The sequence below is a fragment of the Drosophila mojavensis genome, unplaced genomic scaffold (genome assembly GCF_018153725.1).
Source record: "Drosophila mojavensis isolate 15081-1352.22 unplaced genomic scaffold, ASM1815372v1 contig_136, whole genome shotgun sequence".
NCBI classification, from domain to species: Eukaryota; Metazoa; Arthropoda; class Insecta; order Diptera; family Drosophilidae; genus Drosophila; species Drosophila mojavensis.
In genome coordinates, this window is record NW_025318667.1 from 22,359,969 (window position 1) to 22,384,919 (window position 24,951).

The 24,951-nt window shown below is 35.5% G+C and overlaps 1 protein-coding gene across 4 annotated transcripts in view; it reads left to right on the plus strand.

The window, feature by feature from the left end:
- Nucleotides 1-5,714: 5,714 nt before the first annotated feature.
- Nucleotides 5,715-24,951, plus strand: part of LOC6584477 (Kv channel-interacting protein 1) — a 115,177-nt gene continuing 95,940 nt past the window's right edge. The window contains exons 1-3 of one of the 4 annotated variants that reach the window (XM_032732128.2): nucleotides 5,715-6,042; nucleotides 19,603-20,013; nucleotides 20,227-20,289. In XM_032732128.2, the coding sequence (XP_032588019.1) occupies nucleotides 5,994-6,042; nucleotides 19,603-20,013; nucleotides 20,227-20,289 (523 nt within the window). In that variant the 5' untranslated portion in view covers nucleotides 5,715-5,993. Of the gene's footprint in view, nucleotides 6,043-19,602; nucleotides 20,014-20,226; nucleotides 20,290-24,044; nucleotides 24,358-24,951 lie in introns of those variants that run through there. The other 3 variants (XM_032732127.2, XM_015161550.3, XM_015161549.3) reach the window with 3 other exon arrangements.

The following is a 24,951-nucleotide window of genomic DNA, read 5'->3' on the forward strand; positions in this document are numbered from 1 at the left end:
GCAGTTGAGATTCTTAGAATATGCTAGAGTACACATTTACATATGTGTGCATACATACACACATACAAATGAGCGCGAGCATAAGAAAGGCTGGAATGCTTGATGTTATGCGGGCAGACTTACATATACATACATATGTACATACATTGTATATATGCGTATTTATAATTATAATTGTTATAACGTTATTATATGTACATACATATGTATGTTTGTATGTGTAACGCTGATTGACCGAGGCTTAGGCTGCTGGGGCCTGCAGTAGTTGCTTGTGCTGTATTTTTCTGATAAAAGCAGGCCATGCAGATTTTAGTAGGTATGTAGATAACATTTAATTCCGTTCTTTTCTGATTGATGTGCATGATAATGTTGTGGGAACAGTGGGAAAAAATACTCGATCGTCTCTAGTAGTAGCCATTGAGAAAATTAAATAATTTAAAACAATGAAAATAAATGAAAATTGCTCGCCTTGGAATCGAACCCGAGACTTCTCGGCCGTGCGTCGCTCTGCTACTCACAACGCCACTTCACTTCTTGGTGATGGCAAAACTGACAAATTAAAAACGATGAAAAATCAAATTAAAAAAGATGAAAAATCATTCACAAGTAGCAATACTGGCATCTGACTTGATTTGTAACGTTTTTAGTTTAGTTTACGAGAAAATCTTCTGCCCAGACTTCAGACTTTTCTTGTAAACCTTGCAATAATTTTGGGAACAGTTTTGGAATTCACACTTTGGTCTACTCTCAGTTCGATTCGAAAGACACTGTCACTGGTAGTACTGGCAACTGGGGCCTTAGGCTATTCATCCTTTATACATACATATGCACATATTACAGAAATATGGAAATAGTCTTGTCTAACACTTAGTGCTCAGTCGCACTATCGTAGCTGTAGCTTCTAGATCTCCAAGTTGAGTATTTTCTCTGGAATTTAATAAACCTTGTATATCTATGTATGTACCTTAAGAATGGGATGGATTATGGATGGATTATAAATATCTTGTTCAGCTTTGAATATGTTGTCTGTTACTTAATATAATTTGTGGACCTATTAGTAAAATGGTTTATCTGGGATAACATGTAGTTTGTAGATCTCTCACGATCGAGTATAGAGAGAGACGGCAGAACACAGACTTGATAAGGGGAGGCCAAGCAAGAGTGAGTCGCACACAAAACCAATATACTCTTTGCTCTTCGTGAACGAGTATGGAGGGACAGGGCATGCTAGGGCAGGGGAGGGCACAGGGCAGCATGAGGCAGGCCAGGGGCAGGACTTCAATTCAATTCAGATTTCGTTACGCACTGAGTGACAATAAATAATGGCATAGATGTCAGCGCTGTGTGGGTGGTTTGGGTTCAGTTTTTCCTTTAGTTTTTTGGGGCTGTCGAATCGATATGCATGCAATAATAAAATATACGAAAAGCATTTTCTTCTCACCCAAAACAATTCAGTTCGTTTTTACAGTTGTGTGCGTTAGCGTCGTAGGGGAAAGGGCCTGGCTGTGTTTTTTTGTATGTGTTTTTTTTTTTTTTTTTTTGGTTTTTGTTTTGGTAGTTTCGTAAATTCTTTGCCGGATGGCAGTGCATTAACCTACAACCCCGCCCCAAGGCCCAAGCAGATTCAGTGGCAGACTTCCGCCCATCCACGAGATGTTTCACATATGCGCATTGGAATTTGACAATGCGAGCAAGAAATGTGCCCAGGGGGGAGACGCGGAGTGGACCAGAATTCACTAGCTACTGGTGAATGCCGAACCGTTGGTCAAAGCAGAAATTGTATTGGTTGTGTTGATTGTGCTATGCACGCACTCGGTTAGGAATAATAAAACGAATCGTTTCTATTAAATTATTGCTATAAAGGAGCTCTTGATGGCCAAAGTGTTAAGAATCTAAACTCTATAAATATGTGTAAATGGAGTACGAAATTTATGTTCGGGTAGTGCACTCTTTGGTTTGACGATAGTGATAGTTGTGGTAGTATAAGTAGGTATAGTAGTAGCAGTTGTGGAAATAGTAATAGTAGTACTAGTTGTAGTAGTTGATAATAGTAGTAGTAGTAGTAGTTGTGGTAGTAGAAGTAGTAGTAGTTGTGGTAGTAGAAGTAGTAGTAGTTGTGGTAGTAGAAGTAGTAGTAGTTGACAATAGTAGTAGTAGCAGTTGTGGTAGTAGTTGATAATAGTAGTAGTAGTTGTAGTTGATAATAATTGTAGTAGTTGTAGTTGAGGTAGTAGAAGTAGTAGTAGTTGATAATAGTAGTAGTAGTTGTAGTTGTGGTAGTAGAAGTAGTAGTATTTGCGGTAGTATGTATATATGTATGTATGTGCATATACATACATATGTATGTATGTATATATTTATCGTTATATTTGTGGTATATTTTATTTACAGATTAGTGTCCCTTTAACTTACGGCAAATTAATCTTTACAAAATATTAAATACATACATAAAAACAAGAAAACTCTAGTCGAGTCAATTTCGATACATACATATGTATGTTTCAAAATATAAATGAAATAAAAAGCTCATTAACATCTCTGAGCGATACAGTTATTTCTGTTTTCGTTTCGCTCAAGTCAAACACTGATCGTTTGCTTGAGTTAAATTAAGCAAATTGTCTTTTGCGTATGTATGGGTAATCACGCGCGATTGCTGTGGTCTGTTGTATGTACATATGTATGTATGTATTTACATGCACACGTTGGCAAAGAAAGCGAAAATCGTATTACTCTTTACGCGACACTCATTTAAGAGCGTCACGCGAATGAGTCATTGCAAAGCGCTTGACTAAAACGGATTCCAAACAAAACAAAGAGAGGCGCTCAGAGCGAGATCGTGTCTTCGGTTATGTTACGAAGCAGAGCATATAAGAAACAACGATCAACACTCATTTGCGAGCTACATACATACATATGTATGCTTAAAAGTCCTAGCGCTAATATGTCTGTATATGTACATATGTACTTACATACATACTTACTTATGTATGTAAATATGTATGTACATGCATATGTGTGTATTCATTAGATAGATTTAAACAATGTATTTTATTGTCACTCTCAACTGATTAGCCATGTTAATTAATAAAAGTAAAAAAAAAAAAACGATAATTGACGAATAAGTGAATGAGTGCGAGATGGGCGAAAACGTCTTGGGTGAGTTTACATTAGAATGAGCTCAAGGCGTCATAGCCTACGGCCTCCAATAAAAAGAGCGAGAACAAATGAAGTCTTAAAACGGAATGAAAAATATGCCAAAACGTAAAGGCGTCGAACCACTCGAGATTACGCATACATTTTCTACTTCGTATTTGCTCGGCTTGGCAAAATCAGTGCGATGCGAGCGCTCAAACATATACATACATATGTATGTATGTACATATGTATGTACATGATCACATTTTCACATGCTATGCGCTATTTTTGCGTTACTCTCTCTCAGTTACTCTTTCTGTCTCCTTATGATCTCTCCTTTTATGTTCGCACAAGCAATTGCGCAGAAAAATTGAAATCTGTTCGCGACAATCATGCACACACACACACACACACACACACACCTTCAATTCTTTTTTGCTCGGCTGAATATTCTGCCTTGAGTCATAAATGTACGAGCAGCAGGCTGAGTGAAAGACTCAGCCCGTTTTCGGCATAGCTTCTATGGCACTCAATAAATTCATGCAACACTCTAGTACATACATACATGTTACATACATACATACATTCATGACACGCTCAAGCTAGTGGCAATTCGGAAAATTATATACATTGTATGTATGTATGTATTTTGAAACAATAAAATACACAAGAGCTACGCGCTCTGGAGTCGAACCCGAGACTTCTCGATCGAGCATCGCGCTGCTATCAACAACGCCACTTCACTCCTTAACAGGCTGATGACAAAACTGAAATAAATAAAGTTTGAATGTATGTATGTATGTATGTGTGCACACCTATGTATATTGAAACTGTTGTAGTTGCTGCACGTGCGATTGTTAATTGGGCAAATTATTTATTATTTTTTAACGTCGATAGGCTTAACGGAATTTAATGAAACTTATATATTAAATATTTGACATATTTAAAAAATTGCTAAATTGTTCTCAACTGGTATGAGACTTGAACTTGAGATCGACGCATTCAAACATACGGACAGACAGACAGACAGACGGACTGGGTCAAATCGACTCAGCTTGTCGCCCTGATCAAGAATATTATATATGGGCAATTCTCTAGTGGCGAATGTGACATTCGTACGTTTTTGAGTTAAAAAAAAAAAAAATAAACGAATGCCAAAACATTTTTTTATTTTGACGAATAGTGAATCCTTTAGCTCTTGATTAGCTCTATAATTGGTGCTAAATCTGATTTCAGGTAATTGTTAGTTTTCAAGATAATCACAAAAAACTAAGAGGTTCGCAGGCTACAGAAAACGTAAGTCGCTTTTCAAATGAAAAGTTGAAATGATTTTCAATATATTCAATTTATTAATTATAATAAAATAGAGAACTTTCGGAGTTCATATTGCATTGCATAGTGTCTCAATAATAAGAACAAAATGTGCAATAGAAATGCTCAAAACAGAAATTTTGCAGCTATTCGGCTTTGTGTCTTAATATTTCGAGATGTATTATGATAAAATGTAAAATTGGTTTATATTAGTTAAATTTGATGGATTAGTTATAAAAAATATGTCAGCAGAACATGCTTTCATTGAATTTGAATGTTTTGGCTGCGGTTGACCTTTCTGGAGAAATGCCCATATACTTTGTGGGGTCTGCCACGCGTCCTTCCGCCTGTTACATACATTTCAACAAAACCCTTATACCCTGATTTCCCATTTTCAATGGGTTCAGGGTATAAAAAGCCTTGCCTTGAGGCAGCAGGCATCTAAGTCTTCATCTTGTACCAAAGCGTGCACCTAGCACGATGTGGAGCATGGCACAAGAGGGTTCTGGCTGAGCAATAGCTCTAAATACTCTTTTGGCCATCTTAATCTAATCACACGATGCCCTTAGCTGTTTATCGATCTTTATGGAATCTAGTGTTTTGATCTGCTGTCTCAATAGACGCTGTTTGCTCGCCTATGTATATGCACAGCAATGACTGCACTGAAGTGCTCTCACCTGGCACTGCTGGTCGCTGACTGTGTGTGCCCGCAGAGCAGCCGGGCGGCCAGTCTGATCGTCCAGCTGGCCAAGTACACGAAGCGCTCTTCGGTTCTTCGATCGCTTCGTTGCGAAGAGCACAAAATTCCATGAGTCGATCGCGTACAGTTTGGGAGCAATTGAAGGCAATGTGTGTGTGCTGCCAAAAATACAAAATATGTGTACTTGCTGCTCATGTTGAAGGAACGCTCCGGTCTGGCACGGCCTGGCACGATTAGGCACGACCAAATCTGAATCTGAAGAAGAAATGGAAAGTAAAAAGCGGCGAAAAGCATTTGCCGCACAGCCGTCAACGCAAACAGACGAGTCGACATACAGAGAGAGATCGTGTAATCGATTATACCGAATAGCCAAATACTCTAATAAATCTGAAAGTGTCGATCGTGTTCGTAAAGTTCACAAAGCTCTGCAATAGATGCGATTTCTATTGCACGTGTGCTAATTACACACTCAGGTGTGTGCGCGCCCGTGTGTGCGTGTGTCCGTGTGTGCGTGTGTGTGTGTGTGTGTATCTGTGTGTGACCAAACGCGCGGTTTTTGGTCCACATTTTTTTTTTTTTCGGTTGCCTCATTTGGGTTTCCCATTTTATTTTTCTTTATTTTTGTTGTTGTTGTTGCTACTGTTGCTGGTTTCCAAACGATTTGTGTGTTGCTCTGTGCGCAACTAATTTTAGCCTTGGCTAATGCAATAAACTGCACCGGACAGCAGTCGAAACGTACGTAAATACCACCAGTGTATAATTATAATAATGCGAGCTGCGGTGATCTCCACATTCACAATTGACACGTGCAACGGTTTGTGAATGCGCGCCAGAGTCTCTCAACGAAATGCTGAGCGTCATGGCAACGCCACAGGAAATTCTGGATGTTGAGATGCGTAAGTTCTGGGGGAATTAGCACAACAACTTCTCAATATAGAATATATTGTAGTGTGCTATGTAGTATGCTGATATAGTTAATGGAGAAAGTGCTTTCATATAAACAATCTGTGTATAAATTTATTTGCTCTTATACTCTGTTCGCATGTGCAAAAATGGGCATATATGTTCACTCTGCATGGAGTGGAATTCTATTGATATTGATTTGCCCTTGTCATTGCTTGGATTAGCTTGGCTTGCCTTTCTTTTTGATATTTGATTAGTTTAGCTAAATACCAATAAATAACTACCCTAAATATCAATTCAAATTACTCTTCGTCAAAAAAAAAAAAAAAAAAAACTTTTCATTAAATCATTTTCTTGTATACTAATTTATAAGCTGAAGGTCAGCATATTCGTTCATTCATATAAAATGCCAATTTCAACTAAAATTTTATTCAGCTTCTTGCTGTCATTCAAATTGTTTGTATATATAAATATATGTCCAACAGTTAATTTGAAAAATTCGGGGAAAATATTTGTAGTAAAAAAAATGTATATATTTTGTTTAAATATATTTGATTCCAATTGACTTCAAAGGCGGAACAAAAATTGTTTTTAATGTAATTACGATTAGTCTTTAGCTTGAAGCTTCAGTTTTGGTAATTAACTCTTTAACGGTATCAAAACTTTTTTAAAGCTGTTTTTTTTTAAGTCTGAGAAAAATAAAAATTTACTGGGGTCTAGCTCTGAAGAATATTGTGGAAGCGGAAGCCAAATTTCCTATTTTTTTTATTTTTTTATTTTAAATAATATTTACGAGTCTTGATTGATTATTGACACAACAGTTTCTTATTTAATTAATTTTTTTTTTTTTTTTTTTTTTTTTGTTAAGAGGCCCCTTTATATATGTATCATTTTCGTTGCCATAGAAACTAAAGACTTTGTAGCCTTAGCTGTTCCAACATAAAAATCTCCAGCAGCTTCCCTCTTCTTAAATAAAAATTCATCAAAAAGGTTATACAATTAATTTGATGACCATAAACAGAGTATGGAAGAGTCGGCTATACCCGATTTCGATATATTCAACTTAAATATGTATTGTTTTTTTTTCTGCTGAAGATGTATTGAAATCAAATTTATAAATGGCCTAATGATTGAGATTTGCTTTTATAGATATTTAAAACACATAGATGTTTCTTTTGTATACCCTATATAAAGCGGATACATTACTTATCTCTTTAGGCAAGTAACAAATTTGAGCGACTTGAGCAGCCTTACTGTAATCCCGTCGAACATCAATCGTTGCACTGATCTCATTTTATTTGATGTATTTCCTACTTCCTGGTTTTGGACGAACTTTTGACCAAGATAGCGAGAAGGTCTACATTAAACCGTTTGAAATTTGTGTCTCGCCCTTCAACTGGAACATTGTTTATAAACAATGGGCGTAAACAATTGCTGGAATATTAGGCAAAAATATTACTCAAACTTGGGCATCAGATATGCTCGAACATGGATTTCGCAAACACGCATATAACAGTAGATATATACATGTGTATATAAAGTGTGTATATAGAGTGTATGTATTATATGATATGTTTTGTAAACAAAAATCTCCCTTACACGCTCCATTAAATAAACAACAAAGTTGATTAGAGATCTAAAAGGCAAAAAATAATTAAATGCTCACAAATTTATAATTTGCTTTAATTGGTTTTTCAGGTTAGTGCTTGATCTTTAGAGAAGTATATCTTAATGCTGTGTGCGAGTACTTGGCGAAAGATATTTGACTCAAGAAACTGTATATACTCGTAGTATACCTAGAGAATGAGTCAGCTGTGCTGGGATAACCCATTAAAAAAGCTCTGAAGTGTTTAAGAGGTTTGCTTGATGCTTGTTTTAGCATGAGGGAAAAGGCAGAGAAGCTTGCCTTAGATATAACATATATAAATGACTTTTCTTAGAAAAAATGCATATTTTCTTCGAATATAAATACTAGCTTTCCTAAGTCTGCTTATAAATCCATGTAAGTCTCAATTCTTTATTTTTCTTTCAAAGATAATGCTATACGACTTCTTATAATTATAATTTTCTGAAAGAAAATCAATTTTATGGCATACAAAAAAATTTGGTGAGATTTTCTTCTGGTGAGATATTCTCTATTTCGCATAGAGCTTTTCTGATAACGTTTTTTTTTTTAAATTTATTTTTCCAAAATTAAAAAATTTTGTTTGCTTAAATAATACAGGGAATGAAATTTGTATTTTTTATTAATACAAAAAAATAATAATAAGTAAATAGAACTGAGTTCAATAGATAATAATAATATAGAAAATATTCAATAGTAACTGAGATAATTTATTGTGCGCTTTGCTGATGGCAAGCTGGTTATATCAGAAAACTCGTCAAGCTTGGATGAAATATAAATAATATAAATATAATACAAACATAAATACATATCGTGAAATCCCAGAAGAAATCCCTCAGCTAATCGATGACCTAGGCATTAGTCACTCATATACTAGTATAGTCCCATTGAATTGCCAGTTTTTTAGTTTAAAGTGATATGGGTGTGGGTGGGGGCTGTTGGGGTTGCATGGGCATTGGGCTACCCTTTTTGAGTATTTCCACGATTTGAACACTTAGCAGAACACGCACTGATGTATAATGTGCCACCCACGGCGTTTAAATGGCTTCTATAATGGCCGTGCGATTCGCATTAAAATAGATTCCCCAGATACAATTTCCACCCACATATCGTATCAGACTAATGGTGTTAAGATCCATTCGAATTGCTGTGCGTGCAACACGTGCGGGCATTTTGATTGTGTGCGGCAAGCGACAGGGAGGGAGGGAGGTAGGAACAGACGCAGACGCGGAAGCGGGGCGTGGATGGGTGGGTGGGTGCATCATTAAAGATGGTCAGCATATGGAACGTAATTAAATTTATAGAATCCGAGCATATTATGTATATGAAATCGTTGGCATTTAAAATAATAAATACGAGTGCAATATAATTTGGCAAATAAACAAGAAGCGAGGCGGCAAATTTTCCATAGCTATAAGAAAAGAACTGAGAACATGGAGAAGAAGGAGAAGAAGAAGAGAAACCGCTCATAGCATCCGTTGAGGAAGAAGGCGAACATATGTGCCCCGATTCTGGCCCCAAACCCATTTCATAGCAAAAACACACACAAATTATGAACGCCCCCCATAAAGGTGGCAATTGCCTTTTGATGTTGCTTTTTAATGTCTAGCGAACAGATCTTGGGAGTCCCAAAAGCAATTTGATTCGACGAAACGCTGAATCGCTGAATCGCCAAATCACCAAGCGGAACAATGACTAAAAACGAACTTGAACTGCCAAACGGAAATGTACACATTCATTGCATTACGATTGTTTAAAAGTTGCTCGCATTCGCGGCATTGTTTTCCACTGTTTACTGTTTGCATGCGGCATGAAATGTTCGCTGCGCCTCAATTAGCTGTCAGAAATATCAACTCTTCCAGCCCAGGCCAGGCCGTGTCGATCTTCTGTCGACTGATCCCCGATCTAGTCTGCAACAACACTGTGCAACAATGTCGAGGAATCAATAGTGGAAGGATGATAGAAGTTGTGAAGCTCTTGAGCTAGGCTGGATGGGAAATATTACGGTTATGTTGGATACGGCGTAAACTGAAATTTGCCTTGTCTAGGAAGCTGATTTAGAACTAGAAGGTGAAGCACAATATATACAGTGCTTATCATAATTATAGCCCACCCTGCAACTTAAACTTTGAGCCCGTTGTAACAAAATTTTTAAGGTTTTTTAAAAATAAATTTTACAGCACATTATAGACTGGAGCATGTTCAGTAGATTTTATCAAAATTTTAGTTCAATTTATGGAAAACTAAGAAAGAACCGTTAACTTTTGCTCTGTGCTAGCATTTTTGCTTGCATTTTTGTGTATCATAATTATAGCCCACTGTCGCAAATTTGAATTTATTAAGTGCGGAACAGACTTTTGGCTTTACAGACATTGTAATTAAGTAAATTTCGATAGTTTTTAAGAGATGCCGCTTGGAAAACAATTATCTTATTATGAAAAGGACCGTATTTTCTCACTTTTCGAGTCAGGAGAGTCTATTTCGAGTATTTTACGAATTTTGAAAAAAAGTCAAAGTGTAATTAAAATTTTTTTGGATAACCCCGAAGAATAAGGATCAAGAAGACGTACTGGGTGAAAACCGTTACTAATTGCGCACGATAAACGCAAAATTATTAAGAAAGCCAGCAACAACCCAGCCGCTTGTATAGCTTTGGCCGCACATGTGGCCGAATCTATGTCAGCGATGACTGTTTGGCGAGTACTTAAGAGCTCAGGAATCATAAATAGGTCTAAACTGACCAAAGCATCCATGTTGCTAAGTCGCCACAAGGTTGCTCGACTTGGTTTTGCCGATGGACATACTGCGACCGATCTGACATACGCGCGTTTGAATCATCGTCTTTTGGCTTACAGTATATTTATAAATTTTTACCCTAACAGGTCGTATTTTCTGATGGGAAGAAGTTTAACCTGGATGGTCCTGATGGGTTTGATACTTATTAGCATGATTTGAGGAAGGATCCTATGTTTTTTTCAAGGACAAACTTTGGAGGTAGCTCCGTCATGATTTGGGGTCCATTTTTTTTATTTGGTACCTGGGAATTGAAGTTTGTAACGAACCGAATGAACAGTGAAGAGTATATTCAGGCTCTGGATAGTATTCTCATTCCATATTCAAGAGAATTACGTGAGAAACCAATGGTTTTCCAACAGGATAATGCCAGAATCCATGTGAGCAGACGTACAAAAGAGTGTTTGGAGGAATGTCATGTTGATGTCCTTGACTGGCCAGCATGTTTTGGGGATCTCAACCCGATAAAAATGTCTGGGGTAATCTTGCAAGACGTGTGTATGCCAAAAATCGCCAGTTGGAGACAGTTGGATATCTTAAAACGCAAATTCTAAACGACAATGACTAAATAACAAAGTTTCGAAAAGGACCTTTTATTAAATTTAGTGGTTTCAATGAGGAAGAGAATTTTTGAGTTAACTAAGACAAATGGAGGCCGGACTAAGTATTAACATTAGTTTTTCCATTAATCCGCAACGAATTCGGATTTTTTTTACAAAAATATGAATATGGGCTATAATTTTGATACAGAAAATGGTGCTGTTTTTCCTTGTTTTTTACTTCATTTTAAGAAATCGTTATTAAATCGTGAATTTTAAGTGAAAAAGTTTTTTGCCATTCATAATTGAAATATTGAACTACTCATTTTTGAAGATTTTGAGGAAATATTCCATTTGGGAAAAATTTTCAGCCGATTCGCTTAAGTGGATTAAAAGTGGGCTATAATTATGATAAGCACTGTAGTAGAGCTATAGTATAGTATATATTGTATATAGCAGGGACTGTAGCGATTATAGCTTTTATAGCCAAAAATGTAGAGTAATAAAAAAAAAAAAAATATTTTTAATTATTATAAATAATTTGAATGACAAAAATCAAAAATAATTATTACAAATAAATATTACAATCAAATCATTTTTATTATTTATTTTCAATTTGTATAATAAAAATAAAAAATAAGAGGTATATATATATATATATATATATATATATATATATATATATATATATTATTATTATTTACAAATTATTATTTTTTATATATATATATTTTTATTTACAATTATTATTACAAATAAATATTACAATAAAATCATTTTTATTATTTATTTTCTATTTGATTTTCTATTTTTTTTATAAAAATTGATCTGTAATAATTATTTTTGATTTTTAGCATTTAAATTACTTATAATAATTAAAAATAAATTTTTTTAAAAAAATTGCAAATAAAAGTTATTCTTTTTATTTATTTATTTTTTTTCTCTCTCCTCTTGGGGCTCCTTTTGAGCCTAATTTTTTTTTTTTAATTCATAGCTCTTATTTGTGGTCCCTGGTATATAGTACACAGTTCTTACAGCTATAGTATATGCTCAGCTCTCAATATATTCCCGGCTTCAGGAAAAGTTAAAGGATTCACATAAACAAACAAAGCTAACTGTAGAACTTCAACTTGTTGATCTTGTTTTCTAATCAGTCCCTTTGCAACATTGAGTCAGGCTGCCTTTGAGTATTTCGATGAAAGGTTCGCATGCATGCCAGCCAATACAAAACAATAGAACAATTCAACTATGCCCAATTTGCTTTGGTAGCTCATTTTTTATTTAAAAGCAAGCTGACCTCAACAAGGGTACTCCTGGTTGGCAACGAGGGTAGCCTTGCAGACGGCAACGTACAATCCATCCATGCTGAGCTACGAAGAATCCTTCAACTTGTCTACGTTGAGCAAACGCCAACGCAACCACCGCGATCTCCCATAAGAAGGCCGACCTCAAGTGCCTTAATGCGCTCTCACACCGCGGTACTCAATTTGACTCAATTACATATCAACCAAATATCGTGAAAGTGGGAGTCTGGTTGAAAATGAGGCATGGGAGCCAGTGAGAGCGTGGGGAAATAGAGAAAGAAAGCAGATTGGAAGCAGACTGAAAGGAAATAGACAGCAATTTTTTTTGACATATCAGGATTTTCTGATTGAAGAAGAAGTAAACCTTTAATAATGAAAAAATTTTTTTTTTTTTAAATTTTTTATTTTAATTTTTTCCCCAAATAATTATGTTACCGTATATGTCATATGTCATATATGTAAATAAATATCTAAGCAGAAAAGGCCTATTTCTTAGCCTAAACTCTTAAATTATTGTAAAATGTCATTCATAAAAATTTGTATTTATATCAAAGAGTGAATTGAAAAAAAATTTAATTTTTTTGATATACATTCTGTTCATTTTTGCTAAAGTATTTAGAAAGCAAGCTAACTTAATCCAGCAGACATTCATTATTTTATTATTATTATTTTAATATTTTACATTATATAATATTTTATTATTATTACTATTATTATTATTATAATTATGTTACTACTTATTGTAAGGTTAAGGAGGATAATAAACATAGAATAATGGGTTTAGCGAAAGAAAGAACTGCATGTGCATAATTATCACAGATAAGGTTTAATAATATATTTTCCTATATCATTGTGAGGTCGCCTTATGCTAATTATATTGAGAGGGGCTAAAAGTTCTTCTGATTGTAGTATATAGCCGGATCTTGTCTTTCAAGATATCTGTTTTTTTGTTGTTTTTTTTTTCAGTTTCAGATGTTCACATTAAATTTTATTACTTTTCATATATTTATAAACATTCAAATTAAAGGTTAAAAAATATTGTTAACGGAAATGCTCTCTATGGCTGGAGAGTGTAACTTCGACCGCCATCAAATTGCAATTGAAAACTGTTTGAAACCAGACTGACGAGAATGGCAAGTTGAAAGACGAAAAACCGAATAGCCGAACAATGGGAAAACACACAGAATACCAAATGCTGAGTACAATACCGAAAACCGAAAGCCAAACGTGAGATCTAAACAATGTCTGGAATATGTTTTCTCTTGCATACAATATTTGTTTAGATTTTGTCTCGTCATAAATACATTTTGCCAGCTCTCCAGTTCTCTGGCATAGACAAAACATGCGAATAATTGGCAGCAAAGAGATGAATCGAGGTGGGCCGACGGGGGGGAGAGGAACTAAAGGGGTATGCGGCTGGGGGCTGAAGGCTAGGAGCTGGGAGCTGGCAGCAATTGTGCTCGACTTATAAAACGTATTTATGCATATCATTAATATAAATATTTTTGCTCTGGCTTTTTGCATTGCGATTTTATGAGTTTTGTAAAATTGTTGTTTGGATGATAAAATGACTTGTTTTTCAAGCTAAATGCAAACGTTAATAAATACAATGAACAACAACAACGACAGCAACAACAATAATAATAACAATGGAACAATTTCTGGCTTTTGTGCGTTCTACAAAATTTCGTGTGAAGCAATAAAAAAATTGAAATATTATTATTATAACTCAGGCAGCGAGGCATGGCATTAGCCTACACTGTACAGAAGCCGATTCCAAAACAGACAGACAGTCGGACAATCGGACAGGCGGAACAGCTAGTAAATGAGCCTGTCTGCAGCAATTGCTAATTGACATTAATTGATGTTCAACCAACAGCCATTTAATTTTTATTGTTTGCCAATTGCTGAGCAGGAAAAAAAAAAAAACTAAATTTAATAATAGACAAAACGATTCACTGACAGCCACTAATGCCATCATGAAGTTCAGTTCGACATCTAATTAGAACGAATCGAATGGAGAGCTGGTTCAATTCAAAAAACTATTTCGCTTGGTATTGAAATTATTGGTCGATTTATTTAAATTCTTCTCCTGGATGCATTTTACTGATTTGATATGCTCATTACTCTACTCTACTCATAGCCTATATACGTTTTCTTTGGATTTTTTTTAATTTATTTTTTTTGTTTATTTTTTATTTTTTTTTTTGAGATTTTGACTAGAGCTCTCATTTATATATATCACATGAGTCTCATATCAAATTTAGTATACGTATTTCTTATATAGTAAAATTATACAACTTTAAGCAAAATGCTTTTGAAAATAATACAGGACAGGGCTGTCCATATTCGATGGACCCATCTGGCAATCCTCTATCTTTTGACAGAGGCAGGCACAAGACGCCAGACAATCTCAAGGTGGTCATTTATCATATTCAAAAAATGATGTCAACAAATCTACTTGAACCTAAGAAAATTATTATTATCGTCAACATACACAAATTGTGTTTTTTCTTGATTCAAATAAAAAAACCAAGCCTGTCATTTTTTCCATTAATTTTACATGTTTCGAAACGCTCTACTTTATAAATTACTTAAATCAATTATTTATTATTATTATTATATTAATAAATTAAATAATTAAATAAACATTATAAATATTGTTTCACAATCAGGATGTATTATTATTATTATTTTTTTTATGATTTATTGTTATCATTATATTTTAAATGAATAAGTAAAATAATTGTCAATCAGGATGTATATTTATTGTTATTTTTTTTTTTTTTTTTTTTTTTTGGTTTTTAATTTTTAATTATTATTATTATTATATCAAATAAATAAATAAAATAATTAAGTAAACATTATTAATAATGTTTCTCAATCAGGATGTATTATTATATTTTTTTTTAAGGATTTATTATTATTATATTTTAAATGAATAAGTAAAATAATTAAATAAACATTATAAATATTGTTTGTAAATCAGGATGTATATATATTTTTTTTTTTTTTTTTATTTATTATTATTATTATATCAAATAAATAAATAAAATAATTAAGTAAACATTATTAATATTTTTTTCTCAATCAGGATGTATTATTATTATATTTTATTAACAAATAAAATAAAAATATAAACATTATTTAAGCATAGTGTTAAGACTTAAATTATGTAATAACTAATTTAATATTAATTGCCCAAGTACGCCTAGACATTATTTAATTTCTTAGTTCTTCGTAGATATTCTCTATATGCTGGTCCGACAGCTCCCGACTAGAGATATTACGAATATTAAAAATTTAATTTGATATAATCCGATTAATTGTAATATAAATATTTCATGGCTGTGCACAACAAATTGCTCGAATGCAGCCTCGACCACATTGGATCATTTTATATTTAAGCACATGCGAGAGTTTCTTTCCGCTTATTGTGTCTCTGGTTAATGGGCCGCAAATTTGGCAGCCTCGGCACTTAACGCCTCCAGAAATACATCGTCAAGTGGCAGTTTAGAGGTAATTATAGCACTCATTTGTCTAAATCAAAATGTAGCATATTGGAGCCAATTAAATAAATGCGCCGCGCCAAGTGTGGATAAATTGTTGGAGTGAGATATGAAGAGCGAAATGCAGTTTTATTGATTCATTAAATGTGCACAAAGGATGCAGCTAAGAGCAAATACTTTTTTGGCAATTATCTTGACACAAATAGAGTAAGCTGATCAAGCTTCAGTTTCCATAAATAAGTCACAATGCACGAAACACGAGGCGTGCACCATTCAGCACAGCTCAGCTGAGTATTTGGTGTGTTGAAATACAAAGGCAGAGGCAATGGGAAAAGCAGCAGCAGAGGCGGAGGCAGACACGAATGCAGCCAGTTGCAAAGCAAATATTGTGAACAAAATTTAATTTATTTACACCCAGTAGCTGATGAGCTGGATAACGGGTATATTAAATGGATTGAATGATAATGGAGATGAAGATAAGAAAAGAAAAACATGGAAAGAGTCAAAGGCGAAGGCGAAGGTGAAAGAATCGGTATAAATAATAGAAATGAAATAATAGAGGAAGAGAAAAGAGAAGATCGAAAGGCAGAAGAAATCGAAAGAACAAGAAAGAAAGGAGAAGGAACAAAAAAGCGGAAGAAAACAGGACAGCCGAAAAAATAATAAGAGAGGAGCAGAAAAGAACAGCAGGAAATAAGGGATCAAATAGAAAAAGAACCGAGGAGAAAGCAGGATAGGAAAGGGAAAATGAAGAGGACTGAATATTATAATGGAAGAAGGATAATTAGAAAGGGAAAAAGGACAAGATAAAATTAATCTAGAAATGAGGAAGAAAAAATAACACAGAAAAATCGATTAGGGAATATAGATATTAAATAGAACAAAAGGAAAGAAGGAAGGGAAGAATTGAAAACAAAAAAAAATCAGAAGAAAATAAAAACAGGAAACAGAATAAGAGGAGAAGGAGAGAAATAGATTATTAAGACAGGAAAAAAGGGAAAACAAAACATAAAATAACAATAAATGAGGAGTAAAAGAAAAAAGGAAAAAGTTTGCGAAAAAATTGAAGATTGGAGGAAATTAGAGAAGTAAAGAAGAAAAATTATTAATCAGAAGCAAAAGTGAGCCGTAAATGAAAAGAGAACTAAAAATATTGATGATAATACTAATAAGAATAATAATCACTATTTTAAAAATAATCATGTTATTTAAAATTTGTATGAATTAATTACGCAAGCCTTCAGCATATCCAGGATAATTTAAGGTCATGAAGTAGTACAATGCGTTGTGTTTGAGTGTGTTTAAAAATGCATATGTATGTATGTGTTTGTGTGTGTGGGTATTTGAGTGTGTATGCTCGTGTGTGTGTATTTGGTTGCAAGGACATAGCACGCCAGCAAATATTGCGTATACGCAGACAAGATTGTTGTGCGATTTATATTTCAGCAGTTGGCAGTTTGTTTGGCACTTTGACGCCGACATTGACACACCAACGCGCCAGCAAACATATGCGCATGCACACCCACACACAGATGAGTCCCTCTGTATGTGCGTGCAGCTGTTGTTGCGCTAATACATCAAGTGATGGATGGGCGCACAATTGGTTTTACTGTGAGGCTGTGTGGCAGTCCGGAAACTGTGCGTAAAATTTAGCAATGCGGCTTGTTTTACTTTATAATCAATTGTTTTGCTCTTTTCGCTTCACGATTTGCCTCTTCTTTTTGTGAGGGTCTGCCAGGCAAACAGAGAAAACTAAATAAATAAAAGAGAAATAAAATCGTTTGTCGCTGCAATAGCCATAAAATAAGTGATGAATCAACTGGCAGAGCCGCTGACCCATTGATGATGTCAGCTGTATAAACGAGAAAGAGGGAGAGGGAGGTAAGCGTTAAGTAATATATAAACATGCAATAACAATAAGATATGTCAAAAGTAAAAAATCTATTCAATTGCAATTGCCGGCCATGCGATGAAATATGCGAGATGCAACAAATATAAACATGGCCAAAAGCAGCACCGCAACAGCCAACACCATGTTGCAGTTGGCAGCTAGCCAGAAATTAGCCAGCTGCGGTTAGAATAAGAGTTTGTCAAGCAAATACTCAGCTGCAGTCATGCCTCGGCCAACCCAGCACTAAAGTGAGCGAGAGAGAGAGAGAGAGAGTGAGAGTGAGTGAGAGGGGGACAGGAAAAGGGTCGGCATATTTTTAAAGTCTACAAGCAAATGTGGCGACAGCTGTTGGCAAATAAATCAAATCTGCTGCAGCTAGGTAGGCAGCCAGCCAGCTAAGTAGGTGCAAATAAGTCGGCTCACAGTGTTTACCACCTGTTCAGCAAGCGCTTCAGGTGGTCACATTATTGAGATACTCACACAAACTCTCCAAATATCTCACAGCAAGCAGATGAGAGCTGAAGAAAAAGTGAAAGGGTATTTGGCTAGAGGGAGATTGAAAGCGGCATTAAACTTGGAAATATATATAGAATATATATATAATATATTTATATATTATTTATTATATTACAAAAACTATAAATATTTATAAATATTCATTTAAAATTTGTCTTTTCAAATTATTTATTACATTACAAAAAAATATATTTAATCTTGGAAATATATATAAGGTACACATATTATATATTTTTATATTATTTATTATATTATAGAAAAAATATATATTTATAAATATCAGCTTAAAATTTTTCTAATAAAATTATTTATTATATTATAAAAAATATATTTAAGCTTGGAAATATAAATAGAGTACATATGTATATTATATACTTATATCTCATTTATTATATTATACAAAAAAATATATATTCATAAATATTTACTTAAAATTTTTCTATTCAACTTATTTATTAAATTATTAAACAAAATATATTTACACTTGGAAATATATATAGAATATACATATTATATATTTTTATATTATATATTATATTATACAAAATTTATATATTTATAAATATCTACTTAAAAATTTTCTATTCGAATTATTTATAATATATATTTACACTTGGAAATATATATAGAAAACACATATTATATATTTTTATATTACTTATTATATTATACAAAAATATATATATTTATAAACATTTATTTAAAATTTTTCTACTCAAATTATTTATTATATTATAAAAAAATATACATATTGATAAACATTTATTCATTCAACAATTTTCTATTAATATCATAAAACATCTTCTAATAAAACATTAGCTTTATCTCTCATATATAGGGCTGGCGTAGGGCATTTGCCAGCCATGCATATCCTTCACTTTCACCTTTTTTTCTCTCCGTTTGGCGCTTGAGCTGTTGAGTTCCCGCATAGAGTTTCAGCTATGCTTGTTATGTTTTGTGCGCATTCTGCGCCATTTGGCAGATTGCCTTGCATATGCATATATATACATACATATCTACATTAAAAAAAAAAAAAAAAAACATTTACCCGCAACCCAAACACAAAAAAAAAAAAAAAAAAGAAAAGGAAAAGGAAGCATAGAAATACATTGAATGCAGATTTGAATGATTTACGATACTCGTAGAGGAAGACAAAGAAAAACAGAGCATAGAATTGCACGGGACAGCGAAAAATTTGTCACAGATGCGTCGCGTGCGAAATGGGATTTTCCCTTTCACGATTTCACATTTTTTATTTTTACCCATATATATGTATACATATATACAATTTTTTGTTGCTAAAATCATAAATCAGCGAGCAATTGATGAGAGTATTTTACATAATTTTTTCGTCTTTTTTTGTTCTTCCCATTTCAGCATCGAGCAACGCTGGCCCATTGCAGGGCACCGTCAATGTCATTACCATCATCAGCAATAACAATAACAATCACAGCAGCAACAACAACAATAACAACAATAACAACAACAACAACAACAGCGATAACAGCAACAGCAACAACAACAACAACAACGGCAACATCATACCTGTCGAGTCGAGCGTGGGCGTGGCAGGTGCTAGCAGCGGCAGCGGCACAGTGGAGCACAGCTTTGTGGCCATACCATTGCTGGAGCGTCGACGTCGCAGTCGCAGTCAGAGCCACTGTCGCATCACGCCATTGGCGCCCATTCTGTGCCTGAGCAGCCAGAGCGGCACCCATCCCGAGGACCTAACCCAGCTGTCCCGTTCCGTCTCGTGTTTCGTTCGCATTCGCCGCAGCTTCGCCAAGTGTGAGTGTCCAATGCAAAGTCGCTGCCGCCAATCCGCAATGCACAATCTGCAGCACACGATCCAGATTTGGAGAGACCCAATTGCATTTCGATTGCAAGCCTTTCAGCGTCGATTTTGCTTTGCTTTGCTTTCGCTTAATTGAATTTCTCAACTCTCAATTCTCACTCTCTACTGTCTATTCTCTACTCTCTCTTATTCTCTTTCCCTCCCAGTTCTGGGCAAAATCATGGGCAGCAATAATCCCAGCGAGGCCGATCGATATGATTATTACGATTGTGAGTACAATAATATTTCATTTTATATAATTTCATATCTCATATTAAGCATACGCCACGTGTGCCCCACGAACATATCAAAGGCTGTGAGAATTCGTCCAGCTTGAATATCTATTACTGTCCATGCAAAAGTTTCGCAATTAATTAATAAACAACGATTTCAACTGCAAATAAATTATAAATCATATGTTGACAAATTGAGCCCGACTTGTTGACGTTTTGTATTTGTTTTGCCAGAAAATTGTTTGTCTAGCTCAAAGGTTCTTCGAAAGTGACTGAAACTCATTATTGTTGAAAAATTACTTTTTTAAAAGTCTCTTTCGATGACAATTGCTTTGCGATGATGTGAGCACAGCTCCACGCCCGACATGCCTTAAATGACGAAGTAGCTTCGTAGGCAAATGACTTTGACAGAATTTTATGTGAATTTAGGGGACTTTATATTAATTTTCGTATGTGGATGAGCTTATCTGCTTGTGCCTTTATGAGACTGCGAAAGCAAAATGAAAAACTTTTGTATATATGTAGGATATATGGTATTAGAATTTAATATACCATTCCCCTTGGTAAAAATTGTAATATTTTTAAATTTCATCCAGTGAAATTATCGGCCAGTCAGCTTTAATTGCTTAATGATTAAATAAATCTTTATTTAAATAGATGTTTATCAGAAATAAGATAACACACAATAAAAGGTGTCTTTTGATTGATTATTTATTAATTATTTATAAGACACTGGAGCTAATGTAATATGAAAATTAACCTAAAAATAAAAATTAAGAATATATATAAATTTTGAATATGTATTCAGCATGCAAATAGTGCATGATCTTCTTCAATTTGAATTTTATCTCCGTTTCATCTTCATCAAAATACCCGATTACACAATTTAGAGGGTATTACAGCAGTTAAGACAAACAGTTGAAGCACAACAATAAATAATAAGAGCCGCGTGTTCGTTGTCAATGAAAACTTCATGAAATTTAATTACTATTAGTGAGCAATAAATTGTGTGTTGAGTGGCTGTTTGCCAATGTTAAGTATACGCCGTGTAGCTGATGGTTAAATTAAAGAAGACGAAGAGGATGGATGGCGACTCGAGTGGGTGGTAGACAGACACACACACACACACACACACACACACACGAGCACAAAGAGAACGTACAACATGAATCCATTACAATATTTGCATCTTTCGATTCTTTTGTGCTCCATTCGTTGATTGTGCGTGTGTTGTTTTTGTCTTGTTTGTCTCTTTTTAGCCTGTCATTATTTCTTGTGTTTTTTTTTTGCTGTCTCTCTTTTTCTGACTCTGACTCGCTCTCTTTCTCTCTGTCTCTGTCTCTTTTCGGCTGCGTCCTTTATGCGTGGCTGGAACTTCAAACCAAGCGGCAAGTGGCTGTGAATGCCAGCAAAAAATCAATAAGACCCCAGAGACAGTGGCAGCTGTGGCAGAGGGGCGAGGCCCGGGACAGTAGGCAGAGCGAGCGAGCGAGCAGGAGCAGGAGGAGGATGGGAAGAGACATTGGGCATAAGTAGTATTTATGTTGGTATCTAAATATCTACAGTCATCTGTCAAATATCACGTTTCTTGTTTACACTTTTCTGCTTCGACTTCGACTTCGACTTCCACTTCGACTGTGGTAGCTTCGACTGTTTCAGCCTCGCGCCTGTGTCTCTGAGGCGCCTGGCGCCGCTTCTAACTGTTGTTCATCTACCACGCCCACCGCCCCCTGCGCTACACATTTGTGTTGCTTCTTCTTTTGGTCTTCTGTTTGTATTTGGCATGTGGAGTGCTGAGTGTTGAGTGGTACAGTGGCATTTGCCGTTACGTGCGCTGCTGCCAAATGCAAACAAGAGCAGCCGCAAACAACAACAAGCCAAAGCCAAAGCAGCCGGTCAGTTGAGGCCGTCGGGGCAGTCGAGGCCAGGGCAGCCGCAATGAGTATTACAAACAAAATATACGTTAAAAGTTAATATACCCCATAATCGGTGCACAGGAAGTTGGGTGTTGTCATTGTCGTTGTCATTGTCATTGTCATTGTCATTGTCATTGTCATTGTCATTGTCATTGTCATTGTCATTGTCATTTTCATTGTCATTGTCATTGCCATTACCATCATATCAAAATCTATACATCAAATATTACTTTAGGCGTCTCTCAGCGCAGCGTCTAGTTAAACTTTGGCTTATTACGAACTTTTTAATGTCTTTAGCTAATCATTCTTGATTTTTTTTCCGTGTTATTCTTTAGTATTGACATGACCTGTCCTCACATACATTTTATTTGTATGTTTGTAGGTGTGTACATACATACACATATACACATGTACCTATTCGATTTGCTGTTCGTTTAGTCTAATGAGAATGTTGCATACTTTTCGGTTTGTGTGGCCTAATGAGTCTCTGGGTATTACATTTCATTTCTTATGCTTTTCTGAAACATAGCTCTGTGTGGATCTTGATTACATAATGTAAAGATGTATGTATAGGTATGTCTTATATATAAGATAGATGTGGTTACAGTTCAATTTGTAATTGGAATTTTGCAGCTTGTTAAATTTCCACTTCGATTTTGGTGTTAGCTGATCAAATGATTAAAACTCGCATTACTGTCGCGTTCAGAGCCTGCGGCACGCTCGTTGGCCCCATGTGGCAGCCATGTTAACCGCCAACCAATCTGCCACGCCTCAAGATGCTGACATAGTCGAAATGTCGAATTGCCTTTAAACGCCTTTGTGCGCGTCTCTTGGCGTTTAACGTGTGTCAAGTGCTCAAGTTCTCAAGTCCTATACAATCGATTGATAATCCCAGCCCAATATGTTCAATTTTCAAATACATACGACAAACACACACACACACACAGACACACACACACACACACACAGGCACAGCGTTTGTTGTGCTTTTTATCAGCAACGCCAGCGACTTTCTTTTGGCTCTGGCCATGTGTGTGTGTGTGTGTGTGCATGTATTTCGCTTCTGTGTATTTCGTGTCTATTCGTTTTTAACACGTACTCTACGCATTTGATATACCCTCTTCAACGGACAGCAATCCGCCTGTTCTGGCCATGTTAATAGTGCTTCGACCAAAGGCTGCTTTCGCATCGAACAGCTGTTGCAGGCACAAACGTGCAACATCTGTCACAGCAGCGACTTCTTAGGGCTGCGCCACCATCATTTGGCATGCTGACAATGATAATGAAGCGCGCGTCTGGGCGCGTTGCCGAGTTGCTAAGCAACAGGTAGGCCAACATTTTGGCCTGGCCTGCGAGGCTGGCTGCCCCCCACTCCACCGCCCCATCATACATACACCAAAAGCACCCTCACACACGCACACATGGCCAACATTTCTTGCCATGTATGTGAGAGAGCCACAGCATGCAGCTGTTTTTGGGCCTTCGTCGCTGTCGCCTGGCTCATTCGTTGGCGCTCGGGTTTGGCATTCGTATTCGCCGCTGCGACAAGAACTGGGAAATTTCTACATATTATCTGCGCACTCGCTCTCTCTCTCTCTTACTCTCTCTCTCCCTGATTATAGCTCGCTCGCCTTTAAGTTATGCTTGAAAAATTTCCCTGCTACAATCGGATTTGCAGACTTCTCGCATGCGATTTGTCAGCGTCGTGCGAGTTTATCGCTCGGCAAATTCGCAAGCGCGTTCGCTGCTGCCGTTGACGTCGGCTTCGCTGTTGCTGTCGCTGTCGCTGCTGCCGCAAACGTCTCGGCACGCACGCTGGCAAAAATTGTGGCAAGTCCCAAACGCTCTGCAGTCGTCGACAGAGTCGCCTGGCGCCCCGCGTGTTGCCAGTGTGTGTGCCGTGGCCGTGTGTGAAAGTGATTTCAGTTTCTAGTTCTCGTTCAGCATTGCCGACGGCACGACGTGTTTGCTCTACTCACTGTGTGTGTGTGTACGTGTGCGTGTGCGTGTGCCTGTGTGTGTGGCGCGGGCGCCGAAGCAGCAGCAGCAGCAGCAGCTGAAGCGCAATTTCCATTGCCTTCGCCATTGCTTTGCGACCAACGGCGACAAAACCAAACAAAACAAATCCAAATAACTGTTTCATCAATTGGTCAGTGTTCGAAAATTACAAAAATATTTTTTTTTTTTGTATTTTTGGTGTTGGACTTTCATACAAAAATTTCTGTATATTGAAGTGTGCAAATTAATTAATTAATTGAAAACAAATTTATGCAAAAAATTTGGCAAGTTACAAAAATAAAATATTTTACAAACAACAAGTTTTAAATGTATACTAAATTTATACAAATATCGAAGAATTTCAGTTAATATTTGAGCAAGTGCAAGATTTTAATTTAAAGCGACTTTAGGCTAAGTATTTAAAAAAAAAAATATACTTAAAAATAATTTGTTTGCTTTCTGATAGCCATATTTCAGAGCTTAAACAAATTGTAACAGTGAGTTTTTTTTATAATACCTTAAGTTAAGAGCTAAAAAAAATGCAAATTGACAAGAACAAATTGTATAAATATATTTTATATATGTACGAATGTAAAGAATATAAAGAATTATATTAAGCTCTTGATGAATATTTAATTAAGGTATAAATTGTTATTTTATTTTTGTCGTACATATTTTTGTTGAGCTCGGCTTAAGCGGATTATGCAGTAAAAAATTGCATTCAATATAAATTACATACATATTT